The sequence below is a fragment of the Mytilus galloprovincialis genome, chromosome 12, assembly GCF_965363235.1.
Source record: "Mytilus galloprovincialis chromosome 12, xbMytGall1.hap1.1, whole genome shotgun sequence".
Taxonomy (NCBI): domain Eukaryota; kingdom Metazoa; phylum Mollusca; class Bivalvia; order Mytilida; family Mytilidae; genus Mytilus; species Mytilus galloprovincialis.
The window spans coordinates 50,924,593-50,942,675 of record NC_134849.1 but is presented as its reverse complement, the minus strand read 5'-3'; the positions used below and the strand labels follow the sequence as shown (position 1 = coordinate 50,942,675).

Genomic DNA, 18,083 nt, shown 5'->3' with positions numbered 1-18,083 from the left:
CCGAAAAAAACATTTTTTTAAATGTTTAATTTAATGTGAGAAAACATGAAATGAAAGGATACTCTATTCACGCCGTTTGGATATTTTTTGTTTTTTATGTGCCGAGTAAGTGAAAATTCTCATTTCAATTAATTTATAGTATATCAAGTAGGAATTTGTTCACCAAACTGACTTATTATAGGTGTCACACCACCAATTAAAAGTCCCTATCTGTTCAACCAAATTTTGCAATTTTCACAGCTTTCTAAATATTTTACCTTAAGTTTAACTTCATAGAGACTAGGTATATCCTGAATCGTACAGGTGTCACCTTTCTGCATGCCAATTTTCAACATACATTCAAAATCATATAAGAAAGCAGAGAGCTTCCGAAAGGAGGTACCACTAAAAATAACCCCTGGTTTTCTGGAAATCTTAAATTAGTATACTATGGAGCGCATTAATCCTCAATTTTTAATGCAAACTCATAGACAGGTAAATTTTGGCTCAAAATGGTCTTAATATATTTCTCTTTCAACAAAACTTTCATTTCTGCAAATTTGTTGGTTAGTTTAGGTGAACATTGACATCAAATGCACTATTTTTTGTCCGAGTAGGCCTACTTTCACATACGTTCTAAATTTGAGGGAGTAATTGGTGGTATGACACCTTATATGTATATAAGCACCGGATTGTTGTTGGAGAGCGATGCGATTTGTTTGGAAGTCGTTCAAAGTATACATATTGAATACATATATAAAATGTTCTTGAATGAAAATGATTATGTATTCAAAATGTCAGTGAACCACAAAACAAAACACTGTAACAATAAACATAAAACAAGAATGAAAAAATACACAGTATTGCTCATTTTTATAATATAAGAAGCACTGTTTAGATATGATAACATAAAGCGATGTACTGTGATTGTTAATTAGACAACTATTCAATAGAAAGAATCCAAAAGAAGCGGCTTTAGGCAACTAAAGATAACTCTGCAGCCATCAGCAATGAATTTTACATCATAACCAGATACAAAAAGACCATCATAGAAAAATGTGAAACAATTCAAATAAAAAAAACGCGATTTATGACAAAACAAGAAACAAAAGCACATTAAGACGTACATGCAGCAATCAACGACAACCATTGAATAGGCACCTGATTTGGGAAAGACAGGTATAGAATATGGCTGGGTTGAACATGTTTGCAACTATCCCCTAACCTGGTACAGTGGTGTTACAACACAAATAAAGAATATTAAACTCTAAAAATGAGTTGAAAATAGCTGAGCTTATCCGATCTGCACGGAGCAAAAAAATTAAACAACTTACATAAAGACAAAATACACAGAGTACAGATCTAAGAGTATTCACAGTTACAGATGCTACATCAAAGCCAATATATAACAACTAAAAAATCTTCCAAGACTACAATTTATCATATCTATTTATTCATGTCCAAGAATATGTGTGCTACCATCGACTTGAATAAAATAAAGCTTTTAAGTACCATTTTTACTGAGACTCGTAATGAATGTATGATAGGCAGTACAAGTTTAATTATAATGAAATTATATTTACAGTTGTCGTCAAAACCTGTGATTGGTATGAATCTTCGACTGTTACAAGTTGGAGCAGCTGTACAAGAACTTGTGGTGGAGGAACACGAACAAGAGAAAAATATTGTTGTCTTATTATTTGGAATTGTGGTGTAGACAGTATTCAAACACAAAGTTGTAATACTCAGTGTTGCGCAGGTAAGAGCTGTAGAAGTGAACAACGCGCTGTCGTTGTAAGTCAAACTAGATGATGTCGTAATAACAGTTAAGTCAGGTGCTAACAATATTAATGCATAGTTCAAACAGATATGATATTTTTATTTAGCTGAGTTGAAATAAGAATTATCAATTAAATCTATTCATTTCTTATATGGTTTACAGCTGTTCGAATAAGGATCAGACTTCTTTTAACTACCATTGTAGATCTGCTATCTTATAACAACAAGAATATGTTATCGGATGACAGTGTTCCAACGCTAATCTATCAGTGCTTTTAACTACTAGCAGTTTCTTTACTATTATCAAATCACTTATCATTAACTTTTAGAAATGAAACATACAAAAACAGTGGAATTAACTGTTGTTTTAGTTTTGACTCTTAACACTACACTTTCACACAATCTAGACAATCTTTTTTACCAGACAAAAGTATTCTTATTTATTTAAATGGTTGTTTTTAAATTTTGATTGACTATCTATATGCTGCTAGTCATACAAAAACAAATAAGATGTGGTATGAGTGTCAATGAGACAACTCTCCATCCTTGTCACAATGCATAAAAAGTTAACAATTATAGGTCAAAATACGGCCTTCAACATGGACCCTTGGGTCACATCGAACAGCGAGCTATAAAGGGTCCCTAAGTGACTCGTGTAAAACAATTCAAACAGAAAACCAACGGTCTAAATCTATAAAAGTATATAAAAAATACTGAGATTCAAGAAACACGACAGCCACTGAACAACAGGCTTCTGACTTGGGACAGGCGCAAAATAAAAAAACCGCAGCCTTCTTTTCTAGTTGAGAGAGGTAAATATGCCAGATATACCTATAGTCCATCAGCTAGTTTTCAAAAGCGCTCTAGTTAAGGAGTTTGTGTTACACCCCAGGGTACCGCGATTTTTTAAGATAGTATTCAACTTCATTATCTTAATGATAAAATACAAGGTGTTAGACTAAAAAAAAGTGTCCAAAAGAGGTTTAAAAACGTCCCTTTCAATGGTCCCCTCATTTAGCTATCACGACTAAGTAATTTTTAATTAAAATTTTTAATATAAAGCGATTAAAAAAAAAATTATAGGTTTAAACAACTAAAACAGATATAAAACTGTCATATTTAATGTAACTCTGAAGATTTTTTGTTTAAAAAAAATGTTTATTTACATTACAAACAATCCGATTTTTTGGGTTAAAATTAAGGCATATTTTCTCATTTCATAAAGAAATTCGTAATGCAATTATCCGTTTTTGTGAATTAAAATTTAAAATTGACCGGTATGCAATGTTTAAACTATTTGCAGTATTTATATATCGTCTAAAATATGAATTATTCAATAAAACATATGTACGTGCAAATACTCGTGAAATACCGGAAATCATCACATTACCGTCTTCGATTCAGTCGATAATATATTCATACCTGAGTGCACACATAAGCACTTTAGCTTATTAATTTGCAACTGAAAACAAACATTAAATTGACGAGTATGTTGTTTTTGTGAGACAAATTATTTTATATAGTAAATGTGTAAAAAAATATTTATGAAAAAAATGACAAATAAAAGTTATTTTCTTTTGCGTTCTGAAAGGGTGCACTCTCGAACTCAATAAAGGTGTGCTTGTTTACATTTTGTGTTTTAGCTATGTCGCGATTGAGTTAATATTGTTAAGTCATTTAATAGACAAACATTGCTTTGAAAGAAGTTCAAATAGTCAGTTGGGGAATTTGTTAAGACTTTTTACTTTCTTTGGCACAAAACTATGTCAATTTGACATACCGTCTGGTTACTATTTATTTGCTTTTCGTAATGTATACATTGTTCCTCCTTTGATAGTAGTGTTTTTTCCCATTTTCTTTCCTTCTTGCTTGGATATATTGCTTCACTGTTCAATGAATTTAGTCTTGTTTTTTTTAAATGTTGTACATATTGTCAAAGGATTTTGTTACTTTGTTTGCATTCAGTTTTTTGCATATGACCGTCAAAACTATTCCCGATACATGTCAGTCTATTTGCTTCATATGCAAAATATCCATCCTGATGCGCATGAATATCTTTCATCTGGTTGTTTTTGTGTTTAGAGAAGCTCTCAGGGCCGTAACTACCTATGAGGCAGGGGAGGCAGTTGCCTGCCCTGAATTTTCTACACCAATTTTTTTTTTTTGAAGTAATAATGTGCAATATTGACAATATGTACACCAAGAACTTGAATTTATTTTATAAACAACACAAGTTTACAGTTTTAACAGTGTTATCATGATACGTGATATGCGTCATTTTCCGGATTTTTGATCGAAAGTGAACCGTTTCAGAACACATATTTTTGAATAAAACTTAACTATTCACATTTATTTAGGGGCTCAATTGAGCAGAGGGAGTTCCCTTTAAATTGTGAATCTTGTATGATATCGGGAATTCGTTACCGGCTGAATCAGCTGTTTTAACCGCTTCTCCCGATCGTACGAGAACATTATGGTCCATGCCTTAGCAGCTAAACACCCCCATTCGTTGTAGCAGGGAATTTCTATACTAAGTATATACTAGACTGTATTTAAAGTCCCTGTTTTTAGTTATATACATGTCTGTTGAGCTTTCAACAATATTGAAATTCATGGTCCTCGATAAAAAAAATTATCTTGCGTTCCATGATCTTAGTTGCTTTATATGGTTTTTTTAACTTACCAGTTTGATTTCTAAAACAAAATATCTTGAAATAGTTATACAGGTAATAATTGTTTGCATAAAAATTGCTTCCATTTTACTGATGTTTCTTAAAGTAAGTAAATCGAAGAAAAACGGGTAATTTTTAGCCATATAAAGAAAACTAGAGGCTCTAAAGAGCCTGTGTCGCTCACCTTGGTGTATGTGAATATTAAACAATGGACACAGATGGATTCATGACAAAATTGTGTTTTGGTGATGGTGATGTGTTTGTAGATCTTACTTTACTAAACATTCTTGCTGCTTACAATTATCTCTATCTATAACAGTACTTTCTGTGGAAAATATTATTGAAAATCTTCAAATTTTAAGAAAATTGTTTAAAATTGACTATGAAGGGCAATAACTCCTTAGGGGGTCAATTGACTATTTAGGTCATACTGACTTATTTTTAGTTCTTACTTTGTTGTACATTATTGCTATTACAGTTTATTATCTATCTATAATAATATTCAAGATAATAACAAAAAAACAGCAAAATTTTCTCAAAATTACCAATTCAGGGGCAGCAACCTAACAACCCATTATCCGATTCATCTGAAAATTCCAGGGCAGATAGATCGTGACCTGATCAACAATTTTACTTCCTGTCAGATTTGCTCTTAATGCTTTGGTTTTTGAGTAATAAGCCAAAAACTGCATTTTACCCCATGTTCTATTTTTAGCCATGGCGGCCATCTTGGTTAGTTGGCCAGGGCACCAGACATATTTTTTAAACTAGATACACCAATGATGATTATGGCCAAGTTTGGTTAAATTTGGCCCAGTAGTTTCAGAGAAAAAGATTTTTCTAAAAGATTACTAAGATTTACGAAAAATGGTTAAAAATTGACTATAAAGGGCAATAACTCCTAAAGTGGTCAACTGACCATTTTGGTCATTTGACTTATTTGTAGATCTTACTTTGCTGAACATTATTGCTGTTTACAGTTTATCTCTATCTATAATAATATTCAAGATAATAACCAAAAACAGCAAAATTTCCTTAAAATTACCATTTCAGGGGCAGCAACCCAACAACGAAATGTCTGATTCATCTGAAAATTTCAGGGCAGATAGATCTTGACCTGATGAACAATATTACCCCTTTCGGCCAGGTGAACTAAAAATCCGTGGTCACAATGTATTTAATGTTAATAATTATAGGCCAAATTACAACCTTCAAGACGGAGCCTTGGCTCACCAAGAACAGCAATCTCAGCTTGTTTTTGCATAAAAATTGTTTCCAGGTTCAAGCAATACTGATGTCTCTTAGAGTAAGGAAATCGAAGGAAAACGGGTCATTTCTAGCTATTTTACTGAGGAAAAAAAAATCGGCGACCCCCAAACCCCTGCCTCTCCTGAATTAGAACCCTAGTTACGGCCCTGGCTCTGATGGATTTTCTAGATCTCCAGTTGACCAAACAATAGAGCAAACATTGAACAGAGATACAAAAACAAGAGGTGGCATTGTTGGTTTTAGTTAAAATCAAAGTTTTACTAAATGTTGGTTGTTAAATGCACATGAAAGAGCTTCAATATCATTAAAATGTCGAGATTTGGCAGGAATTGTTAACGCTGAAACATCCGCACAAAAAGAACTTGAAAAACTCAAATGAAGCAAGAAGAAACTGACTATTAAAATTGGTTCAGACACTGCAAAGGTGGACAAATCCGTTTGAAACATTTAAGCAGTTATCTGGCTTTTCCTCGGGTACTGTTGCTTCTTCGGACTTAAGGTGCGACCTTCCAAACGCGTATGAAAAGCGAAAGTCGGAATCAGAAAATGTCATTAATGAACGGCTTATTCAAAAGTCAAAAGTAAAATCACAAAAATACTGAACTCAGAGGAAAATCAATTCGGAAAGTCCATAATCACATGGCAAAATCAAATAACAAAACGCATTAAAAACGAATGGACAAGAACAGTCATATTCCTGACTTGGTACAAGTATTAGTCTTAGTCTACCAACTGACAAAAATTTCTTCAATTGCCGAGGACAAGACTGTTTTGATCTATAAATTGTCGTAATGATTTGACCTCCCAAGGACCTGCGATCCCGTTCTCATTTTTTATACCTTCAAACTAATCAAAAGACAATCATTGCTTACATTTTCAACAAAGGAAATACAAGGTTAACAGTTAATGGTTGATAAGAACAGCATCATACTGAAAGCAGATAAAAATATTTTTGGTAGCCTGCATGTCATAGCCCAGATTAGACAGTTGGATATACGAGAGGTACTCCAGTTTGAATTATGTCCTCTTCCATGGTCTCTTGCAAACGTTGATATGCAATAAATCTGTCCTAGGTGGTCTTTAAGAAAAGGACGTTGAACAAATGCAAGCCATTCCTGAGGAAAGCATGTGGATATTTGATGGTACGGCAGCTATTCAATCCTTTACTAGAATACCAAGCACTTTTTCTGATTTGGCAATTGTTGTTTAATAAAGCACCCTTTTAGTTTCTGAAAGAGCTCCCCGCATTGATTTTGTCACTGATCAGTATCCCACAATATCCATAAAAATTTAGAACGGGATCGCAGGTCCTTGGGAGGTCAAATCATTACGACAATTTCTAGATCAAAACAATCCTGTCCTCGGCAATTGAAGAATTTTTTGTCAGTTGGTAGACTAAGACTAATACTATTAGTATAATAGTCCCACTTTATCTGTATCATATGGAAGTATGTGCCACAAAATATATGTTGAAAATGAAATAGTGACAAGTATAGAATGCATTGAGCTTCTACGCATACAGGAAGAAGCCAACAGAGATGTTTCTACATGCAAAACACGTACCTGACAAAGGTTACGATTCCATTGGTATAAAATCGTCTGACACGGATGTGGAAGTATTGGCCTGCTATTTTCAGAATTATATCAGTTCTAAAATTATTTTTCAAAATGCAGATTAATAAATGTGCAATTATCATCTACTGCCCCCAACAAAAGATGCAATGTTAAAGCACATCAAACGAGCCAACTTTCAAGCAAAGATTTGGAAATCTGCTCTTCAACACAACACTGTTCCATCGCCAAACAACCGTGGTTAGATTGTTAAGAACAATTTGATCAGCATCAATTAGCTAGACCAACCACCAGTGTTAGATGCTTTATTGATACTGATAAGCTGTGCATGTAAAGCTGGTTGTGCCACCAAAAGATGTTCATTTGTTCGACAAGGTTTATCCTGTACAGATGGCTGCAAATGTACGACTGCTTGTAGCAAAAGAATAATCAAATCGTTGATATGGCTAACGATGACGACGAAGATGATGAAGATGATGGTGATGATAATTCGGTAGATGGCGTTGACGAAAATGAAGATGATTCTATGGATTGACCTTCTTCGTGACCTTAAAATGTGGTGATTCTGTTGTTAAACGAACTTTAATATAGATCTTGAAACCCTGACAGTTCTTTTATTTTTTTAGTACTGTGTGTGTTTTTTAATGACTGTGATGTACATTGCTTATGTTTGTGTTAGTCATTGATTCCATGTTTTTTCCCTTTCTTACCTTTGAATTTTGTTCAACTGCCTTTAGTTACTTGATGCTCTATGTTTCAATGTAAAAAATATACCTTTTTTATCAAGAAAACTAGTATGTATGCTTTGTTTCATTCAAAATCATGAATTTTGGATATTACCCTCCCCCTTTTTTTTTCTTGGTCCTATACGATTTAAAAATTAAATAAAAATTAGCCTCCGTATTAATAAGATATGATTTGTTCAATTTGATAAGAGAAATAGAACCGAATACTTGGTTACATTTTCTTTTTTCTGTATATATGGGTTAAACAAAGATTTTGATATACTCTTAAATAAGACCCCTTTTAACCCCTTTTGGACACTTTTTCAAAAGTCTAACACCTCTTAAAATATTCTTCAGACATTACTCTTTAGATTTATACCAAAAAATTGCGGTACCCTGGGGTGTAACACAGAACTGAAATTTTACCTTACCAGCTGATGGACTACTACTAGACGTATGATAAGATAATTAAAGCTGCAAATTTTCTTTTTGACAATATTAATATGTACATTTCGGAAACGAAGTTTTTTATACTTACATAGAAGTGTTATCATTAATCAACCAAGAAAAGTTAAGATTTTGACAATTAAACCAGAAAAAGACAAGGTAGCACAGATATTCATATTGCCATACAAAAGCAGATAAACAGAAGCAATAAGGATGTCACTCAAAATCAATAACTACAAAACATCTGTTGAAAGTGTTACTGCATCTGGAAAACTTGAGATAATGACACTTTTTCAGTTTTATCAAATTTAATTGCTCTTTTCAAAACAAGAGATACGAAAAAAATATCTTTTTAATTGTTTCTGTGTAAATATAAGATATGGGAAGCTTACATCTAATACTTACTGGAGGTATTTTTAGCAGGGGCGTAGCTGCCGTTAGGCACTTTAGGCATATGCCTACACATACATTTTTCACAAGTATTTTTTTTTTTTTGTTAAAAAAAAATAATAACACATTATCTGTAGATAAACGCCAGTGAAGTTGTCAAAACTCTTTAATTATCGAATGTTGTAACGGTGTGTACACTAGTCTCTCGTCGTTAGTGAATGGAATGTTGGATATAATTGAATGTTTTTATATGATTTTACCTTATATAGAAACTATTAGCTAGAACTTTGGTTCAGATCATTTCACTTCTATCAACAAAAACTTGAATGAACCTCAACTTAGACACATGATTTTTTTAATTAGTTGTTGTAAGCTTTCAACTAGCTTCCACTTTGTCTTCATTCGACCAACAATAAAACCCTTGCCAATGTTGGTCGTCCGTTTGGTTGTGCAGGATGTATAAATACGCAGTCACGTCTGGTCAGAATGGGGACATTTAATCCGATGCCTAGTTGTAGAGAGAATGTCACTCTTTGAGGAGTTCGTAGTTGATCTACTGAAAGGCAAAATTTCTGCTACTATCCAATAATCCATCATTTTCCAATGCGTGGCATTTTCAAATTTCCAGACCTTCGTCCTGTACGACACCTATTACAGGACTTAACTCCCTGTTGTATTTAAATTATTGTAAAATTGTGTTTTTGTCCTGAACTTTCATAAATATTTGGCACTGGATGTTTAAAAATCAATCAATCAACTAGCTTCCAGTAATTTTGAGTACTCTCATATATGACCACAATTATTCAAATTTCTAAGCAGGTCGGGATTCTACAGTAGAGGATATAAAGACATATGAATTTCTTGAATTTTGTTACGATTGTATGAACAGAACAGAACTTTTGCATGTATTTGTGGCTTGGGTGCTGGTTAAAGAATCGAAAGATTGATGGTCGATGTTTTTTTCGATCCCAATTGTTATTTGTTGGGTTTTTTTAACTGTGCACCATCTTACGCTATGCTTGTGTCTGTAATGACGTTTTGAATACCGTTGAAAGTAATCTACATGTATGTACTACTAGTAAATTATTAGGTCAAGGAATTTGTTACCTTAACTTACTAAAAGGGAACACCCTCTCTGTAAATTGTGTGTGTATAACGGTTTTATTGAAGAGGGTTGTTAAGGGTTATTTTCGTGCAACGTTTTCGGCCATTTTATTTCACGTGTTTTCGTGTTTTGACGTTTTATTTCTCGTTTTCTCGTGTTTGGTTCGACGTACGTGCCTCGTGTTCTCCTTTATTTATTTTCCGTGTTTCGAGTCGGTACTCGTAATTTCTCGTGCTTGTCCCACATTTGAATTAAACGTAGACCGGGACTAAATTCTGCAAAGACAGTCCGGAGATTGTTTAAATTATGACTCTGTTTTGTGTTTAAAATTGCTATCAAATTAATTATTATGAATTATATTTTTCTTTCAAATCAGTTGTAACTAGCGGACGCTAAAAGTCGACTGCAGGGTCATGTGACAGTGTCCATTATATAATGACTACACGATCTCCAAGAACGGCTGATTAATAAGTTATTTCACTTTGTACGTTAATATTTACGATTTTATTTCCCGTGCTTCGTTTTTTTCTGATTTTTATTTTCCGTGCAACGTTTTCGCGACTTTTATTTCACTCACTCACGTTTTTTCCGTGTTCAGGGCCCCCTTTACCACCCTCATTGAAGCCACTCAGTTACTCATGTCTTAGGGGAGATGCAGACTCCAGATATCTACCCCCTTTTTTACCTCATCTGGCCCAATAGGAAAAGTAAGCTTTTCTCGTCACTCCGTCGTCCGTTAACTTTTACAAAAATATTCCCCTCTAAAACTAATGGGCCAAATTTAACCAAACTTGGCGACAATCATCATTAGGATATTTAGTTTTTAAAATGTGTCTGATTACCCCACCAGCCAACTAACATGACCAACATGGCTAAAAATATAATAACGGGATAAAATGCAGCTTTTTGGCTTATACTCTGAAAGTATTTAGCATTTAGAGCAAATCTGACATGGGTAAAAATGTTAATCAGGTTGAGATCTATCCGCCCTGAAATTTAATGATGAATTAGACAACCCATTGTTGTGTTGCTACCTTTTAATTTTTTTTTGGTTTTTGGTTATTATTTTTTAAAAATATTATTATAGATAGAGAATAAAACTGTAAACAGCAAAGTTCAGCAGAGTACGATCTACAATTAAGTCAATAATTTATTATATAAAACAATGTTTATTATTTTTTTTACATTTTTTAACATCAATTCTTCTTTTTCAGTACCTTTTTTCTCGTTTGTATACGTATTCCAACCATTTTTTCTATTAAAGATCAAAAGGCAAAAGCAAAATGGTGTGAATAAATAGACATCTGCTTCGTAAACTGCGAAATGATTATTCAGTGATTTTGAATGTTATTTAAAGGCATCCACTTTTCTTGTGTGACAATAACTCTATATTCTATATAATCTTGAAGAAAATAGAATGAACCCTCCCAAAAAAAATCGAAAATATCCTCCACCCCCCCCCCCCCCCCCCATACTACTTTCAAAAAAATATCAATTCACCAAACAAATTTGACATGATGGAACTTTGTGCGGTCGTATAAAATATTACAGAGAAATAATTTCGTTCTTTACTAGTTAATTGATGAAACAGACTATACCTAATAAAGTAGTGAGTGAGGACATTGAGTTATTCCTTTTAGTATAAAAAATATCAAAGAAAAACTTGGGTTGTTCCCCTTGTATTCGTTTGTTGTTAATAATAAAAAAAAATGTAATACTGTTTGTTCAGGCGTGCATGAATATACAGTCAAATGTTTTGTTATATTTTGCTCTAATTGTAGATGACTTTCTAAAAAAACCAAATTTCATTGATTTATCTTGATATTTACAAAACAGTCAGGATTCTACTTCGTCAAAATTACCTCCCCATTACGCCAGTTCATTTTCACAATCGTAGATTGAAATGGAAGACATTGTAGGGATGACGCGCTGTCAATTTTGCTCTTGAAAACCGATAGATTTATCCACATTGCACCATTACGATCCTTATATGTCAGCTGTATTTTAAAATACAAATGTGTATCAACTAGCTAATGAGCATCAGTTAATGATCTCATTATTCAACTTAAACATTTAAAACTGTTGTTTGATCGGTTGTCTGGTGGAATTTTCAAAATTTCATATACATTTAAAAAAAAAACAACTAATTAAATATTTCCACGGCCGACACTCGGCTATATGGGAGATTGGTCTGTTAATCGGGTTGGTTATACGTCTGTTAAGAGTAAAACGCACAATTTAATGTTAAACTCTATCAAATATACAGATTTTTGGCATATTATAAGAACCAAATCAAAAAAAGAAAAGTGTCTGACAAAATGATGTCTATCATAGAACATTTTCCACTTGTAAAAACATTTCATAGTCTACGCAGTTTTCAGTAAAATTAAAAGGCGTCGGGCAAGTATGTAGTATTTAGGCTTATACGCATAGCAATTTTTTTAATAAAAGTCGAAACAAACAATTTAAGATATCATTTAAAGGACACAAAATAGTACTTTGGGTCTAAAAAATAAATTTACATTGGTAAATATTTCATAATTGTAATATAACGTGAATATTACCACGTTTTAGTGAAAATTGTGGGAATAAAGTCTGTTAATGGGATGGACAATTGAAATTGTGTCAGTTAAGAGTTTTTTAGCCACAGTTATTTTTGCTACCTTTATATTTTCCAATAGAAAAAGTTAAGAATGAGATGTTCTTGAGTAAAAAAAAATGATAATACGATGCAACAGTATCCTAATTAGCGCCACACATTTTTTTTTTTTAATTTTCTTCCTTTATTTGCGTTATAACGCAAACCTTTTGCGTTGTAACGCAAAACTTTGCGATAAAACGCAGACCTTTGCGTTGTAACGCAAACCTATATACTCAAACCTTTGCGAATTAACGCAATTCTCAAATATCTTGATTTCAATTGTTCATTAAGTTTTGTAAAAAAATCTCCGTCTGTCATTCATTTCGGTTGTGATTTACTAGTAAGAGCATTTTTATTTTGACTTTCTTTGCATTTTATTGAAGGATGTGTCACTTCAATATAGCGTGATATGGATTGGCCGCTGGAATATGCATGAATTTATTATTAACGTTTTCAATCAGCCTCATTTTTTGTGTCTGTTCAAAGTAGCACGTTCTCAAACCCGACTGAAAGTGTCTTTCTAATACAACACATACAGGGTCCCGGTAAACTAAATATAAACTGTACATCTGTCCAGTGTATATAACGTGTTGCCATTCTCATATGCACATGATATGTTTCACTGGACGTTAAACCCTAATTCGTAAGCATCATCCAATTGGTACTTTATTTCTATTACTTAATCATATGTTGTTTACAAATCATTCTCAAGAAGTAAATGGAAAGGAGCGAATGCAGCTACATTTGGTCATCTTAAGTTTTAATACATTTTATTCCGTTTAGTTCCTTTCTTCATAAGTGTAGAGGAGAACGGCAGTTGTCCGCATGTAAACTTCTAGCATTTGTCACCAATATGAGTACATCGCAATCCGTTACTGTTTCAACACCCAGGGGTGTTTCATGTCTGTATTCTTAAACAATTATTCTTTTTCTCCCTTTTTTAGCAATGCATCACTCTCTACTGTCCTTATCTATTATTCTATATTCTGCTACTCCATCCAGATTATCGTATATACCATGAGAGTTCGGATTGGGGTGTTGTTTATTTCTGTATTCTTTAAATTGTTATGTCACGTTTCTTCCGTGACTTTTTTTCCTTTTACCTTTTATTTATCTTACTCATTATTCTTTCTCTATTCTTTATATTTTAGCATCCCAATATATTTTACTAACTGATGTTTAGTAACATTACGACGTTTATCTCTGATTTATATACTGGTTACCAATACATAGATGACGAATTGGTGTCATTCATGACAAATAAACAGAATCCACATGACATATGCGACCATTCTTGGATGAAATTAACATTACTTTAATATTACACTTTTTGAAACCGTTTTTATCAATTTTCAATTTCCATTGTTTAAATTGTTCATTGTTCATGTGTTGTTTCCGTATATGTACCGATTATCAGGTTATCTGCATGTTGATATCGTAAAATATCAGCTGCGAGACATAATATGAAGCTTTTTGTCGAGTGAGCGTAGCGAACGAGATCAAAAAGCCTTCATATAATGTCAAGCAGCTGATATTTTACAATATCAATATGCAGATAATCTGATAATCGATTTATCGGGCTATATTTGCGTGTTTCAGAAGTGTTTTCTTTGTTTCACCAGCACACAAAAGATGACTTGATAAGTTCGGGTCAAAGTTATTAACGTCGGTTCAAACATTATGACGTCGCTGATATGTCCGGGTCAAAGTTATTAAGGCCGGGTCAACGTATTTGACGTCACAAAGACATGATACGGAATAATATTAAGAGCTGAACAGAGTGATATAGACAGTGGGACGACCGATAATTTATGTTTCATTGCTCATGTGTTGTTTCCGTATATTTTAGCCGCTCGTCTTGAGCCTATACATTTGATCCGATAAAACCCCTTATCGGTCGTCCCACTGTCTATATCACTCTGTTCAGCTCTTAATATTATTCCGTATCATGTCTTTGTGACGTCAAATACGTTGACCCGGCCTTAATAACTTTGACCCGGACGTTAATAACTTTGACCCGAACTTATCAAGTCATCTTTTGTGTGCTGGTGAAACAAAGAAAACACTTCTGAAACACGCAAATATAGCCCGATAAATCGATTATCAGATTGACATTATATGAAGGCTTTTTGATCTCGTTCGCTACGCTCACTCGACAAAAAGCTTCATATTATGTCTCGCAGCTGATATTTTACGATATCAACATGCAGATAACCTGATAATCGGTACATATAGCAATAAAATTTTACTTTTATTGCCATTCATATCTCTTAACAGACCAATTAACAGACCGGGTTTTATACATCCGACCCATTAACAGACCAGGTTTTAAATAAAGATTGATTTATGTCACCAAAATACAGATTTTCGTGAAGATTTTTCACACAATGATTTCAGTATGGTTATCAAACATAATGCCTGTCTTTTTTCGATGTTCAAAATATTGCATGCACGTAAATTCAACCAAAATGTCATTTTGTGTACAGTTTGTGTGTGTAAAATGTGTATAAATTTATTGATGAGTAACCCGCCTTTTCATTTTAAAGATCGTACATTGAAGCTAGAAAAATTATAATTACACCACTGGATTCAGTACATTGAATTGTTTTGTTAGACATGAATATTTTTTATGATAAAAAATATATTTAAAAAGTTATACAATGAAACATGCTGAACTTTCAATGATTTTCTCGATAACACCTGATTAACAGACTTTAGCCAACCCGATTAACAGACCTTTTCTAACAAAGAGCTTCGATTCTTTTGTTCTTTTTCGACCAGGTTTCCGACTGAAAATAAGGGAGCTACCATTTGATTTTTATGGGGGGGGGGGGGGGGGGGGGCTAGGATGAAATTTGAAAAAAAAAAGGCAGGACAGGATTTTGAGTTAAAAAAAAAAAGGCAGGATGACAATTGTTGTAAAAAAGTCAGGATAAGCTAAGAAAAAAAAGGCAGGACCGAATAGCCTGAAAAATAAAAAGGCAGGACAGAGATTACAACCTAAAAAAAAAGGCAGGACACAATTTTTCATCCTAGACCCCCCCCCCCCATAAAAATCAAATGGTAGCTCCCTAAATAGAAAGGCTACTTCACATATGGTTAGTCGAGACGACCTTTTCATGGATCACTGGTGGTAAGCGGTTGGTCGTAACGTAAAGTTGAGGTTAGCCGAAAATGGGAGACAACTCTGGTCAGATTTTCTTTTTCCGATTTTCGTGCAGTTAAGGGCATACGATACAGTTTTGAACCTGTATTTACAAGTTGATGAAAATTTGCATATAGGCTATTTTTTACCTGATTAAATAAAATATGTAATAAAAAGTATACCTTCATGTGCTACTTTTTGAGTAAAATGAGGTAGAAATTTTGTATATTTGCTCAGAACTCAGATTTGTGTTCGTATTTTCTTTTTCGAAAGAAAGACATAACTTTTTTTGTTTTAAAAGATAAACACAAATTGTTTTTTGTTAAATAATCGTAAATTTCTGTATTTTATAAGTATCATTAAAAATTATGCAATTTGTATTCAGAAATAACTCATATTTATCAAATGTTCATGAATAGAGGTAAAAACGTCATTTTTGTGCTGAATGATCCTGAATGTTTATCAAAATTAAAAAAAATTGCGCTAATCCTATTTACAGTTTTATAAAATTTGGGTCTCTTAATCTCCTTGCAAAATGAAACAAATTGCAGTTTTAAAAAATAGGGGTCCATGAACTCGTTTTCAAATTAAATCAATTTGAATGATAAAAATCAGTCGAAAAATGCATCTTTTCCCGATATGTCATAGTTTGACGTCGCGAAAATAACATTTTACGTTAGCAACGTCATTACCTCCCCTGTAACTGTATCGTATGCCCTTTATTCCAATTTTCGAAAAATAGAATGTTAGCATGCACTTGATTATTTCTACGTATTTGATCGTATTTGTGATGTTTATATAGATCGGTTAAAAACCCAAAACGAATATTACGTAAAATAATCCCGGGATTTCGGGATCAGGACCCAGGGGCGGATCCAGCCATTTTAAAAGAGGGGTTCCCATCCCAGGATAAAGAGGGGTTCCAGCCATATGGCCCCATTCAAATGCATTGATGGGCCAAAAAGGGGGGTTCCAACCCCCGGAACCCTCCCCCTGGATCCGCCACTGTCCGACCCTCCGACTCCCCCTTTTCTAACGTACAATAAAACACATATTAATATTCAACCCTAAAATACTGTTTAGCTTACTGCATTTGTGTTATGTTTATCTTTTAATTTTAATACTGGTTAATGAAATCATTACACGGTGTACTGGCTGGTCATTATCACGTATGATACGATTTTGACACGCCTACACAGCTAATGAATATGCACGACTATAGATAAGATCAGCACGTGTAGCCATAAACTTGGAGAGTTGTAGATTTGTAACGTAAATATATAGATGTAATTTTGAGAATATAATAAGAATAGATACAAAAATATAGCTTTTAATTATTAGTATCCGAGCTAGTAAAACACGGATCTATCATTTGTACTGCGAGTTAATCAGTTTTCACTGTTACTCCTAAATGATGGGCGTTTGGGATTAGAGTAACAAATAGAATTGTTTGTAGTAAACCATAAATGACATATGAGTTTATTAACATGGTTATGTGCACAGTACTTTTAAAATACCGTTTGATAAAAGTTCGTCTAAATACTCGAGTTACCGGAGACCATCTTTCAAAAGTTACGACCATCTTGTGTCGGTTACAACCATCATCAAAATACTATAGATAGTTCAAGTTGACGTTACGACCATATCACACATTTAAAGCTTAACACGACCATCATGCTCGCATTTTTTTAACGACTATCATCAGTATTTTACGAAAATTGGAATGATTTTATGTAAAGTTTGAAAAAAAAACGACCTCCGACTGACTTCCGTTCTCTGTGTTGGGAAAAACGACCTGCGACCTGTACATTCCCCTTAAAAACGACCTCTCGTCGAATTTAAAAGCGACCTTGCGACCTGAGGGGGGTACCCTGTGGGAGCCTCTATTAACGCACTCACTTTAGTGTGTATGAGCAGGGACTTTCTATAATACTAACGTTTATACAATGTAGTATAGAAAGTCCCTGGTATGAGTAAGTAAGTAAGTAAGTAATGACTTTATTTAAAGAGGGTGACTCAATTAGCTTTCGCTAATCTACCTTGAGGCCCTCACAAAGAACAAACAGTACAAATATCACAAAAAAGCTTTCTAACATATTATTTAAATGCACTATTCATACTAACTATAAATTGTCTGTAGAACAAGAGAAAAATAAATTCATATATATATATACATAACATACAAATCATTAGAATATTTGAGTAAGTTGTTATAAATCATTTATAGTCAAGAAATCAACACATTTTTGTTTAAAAGTGTCCAGGTTTTCACAACATATTATTTCATTTGGTAGTTTATTCCAAAGTATAGATGAGCTATATGCAAAAGATTTCTTCATTGAATTTGTGTTCGGTCGTA

At 33.4% G+C, this 18,083-nt stretch overlaps 1 protein-coding gene across 1 annotated transcript in view; it reads left to right on the top strand.

Annotated features, from left to right (window-relative positions):
• The window catches only part of LOC143054138 (uncharacterized), a 58,742-nt gene that overhangs the window by 5,932 nt on the left and 34,727 nt on the right, over positions 1-18,083 (top strand). Inside the window, exon 2 of the mRNA XM_076227049.1 lies at positions 1,565-1,738. Coding sequence (XP_076083164.1) covers positions 1,565-1,738 — 174 coding nt within the window. The remainder of the gene's footprint in view (positions 1-1,564; positions 1,739-18,083) is intronic.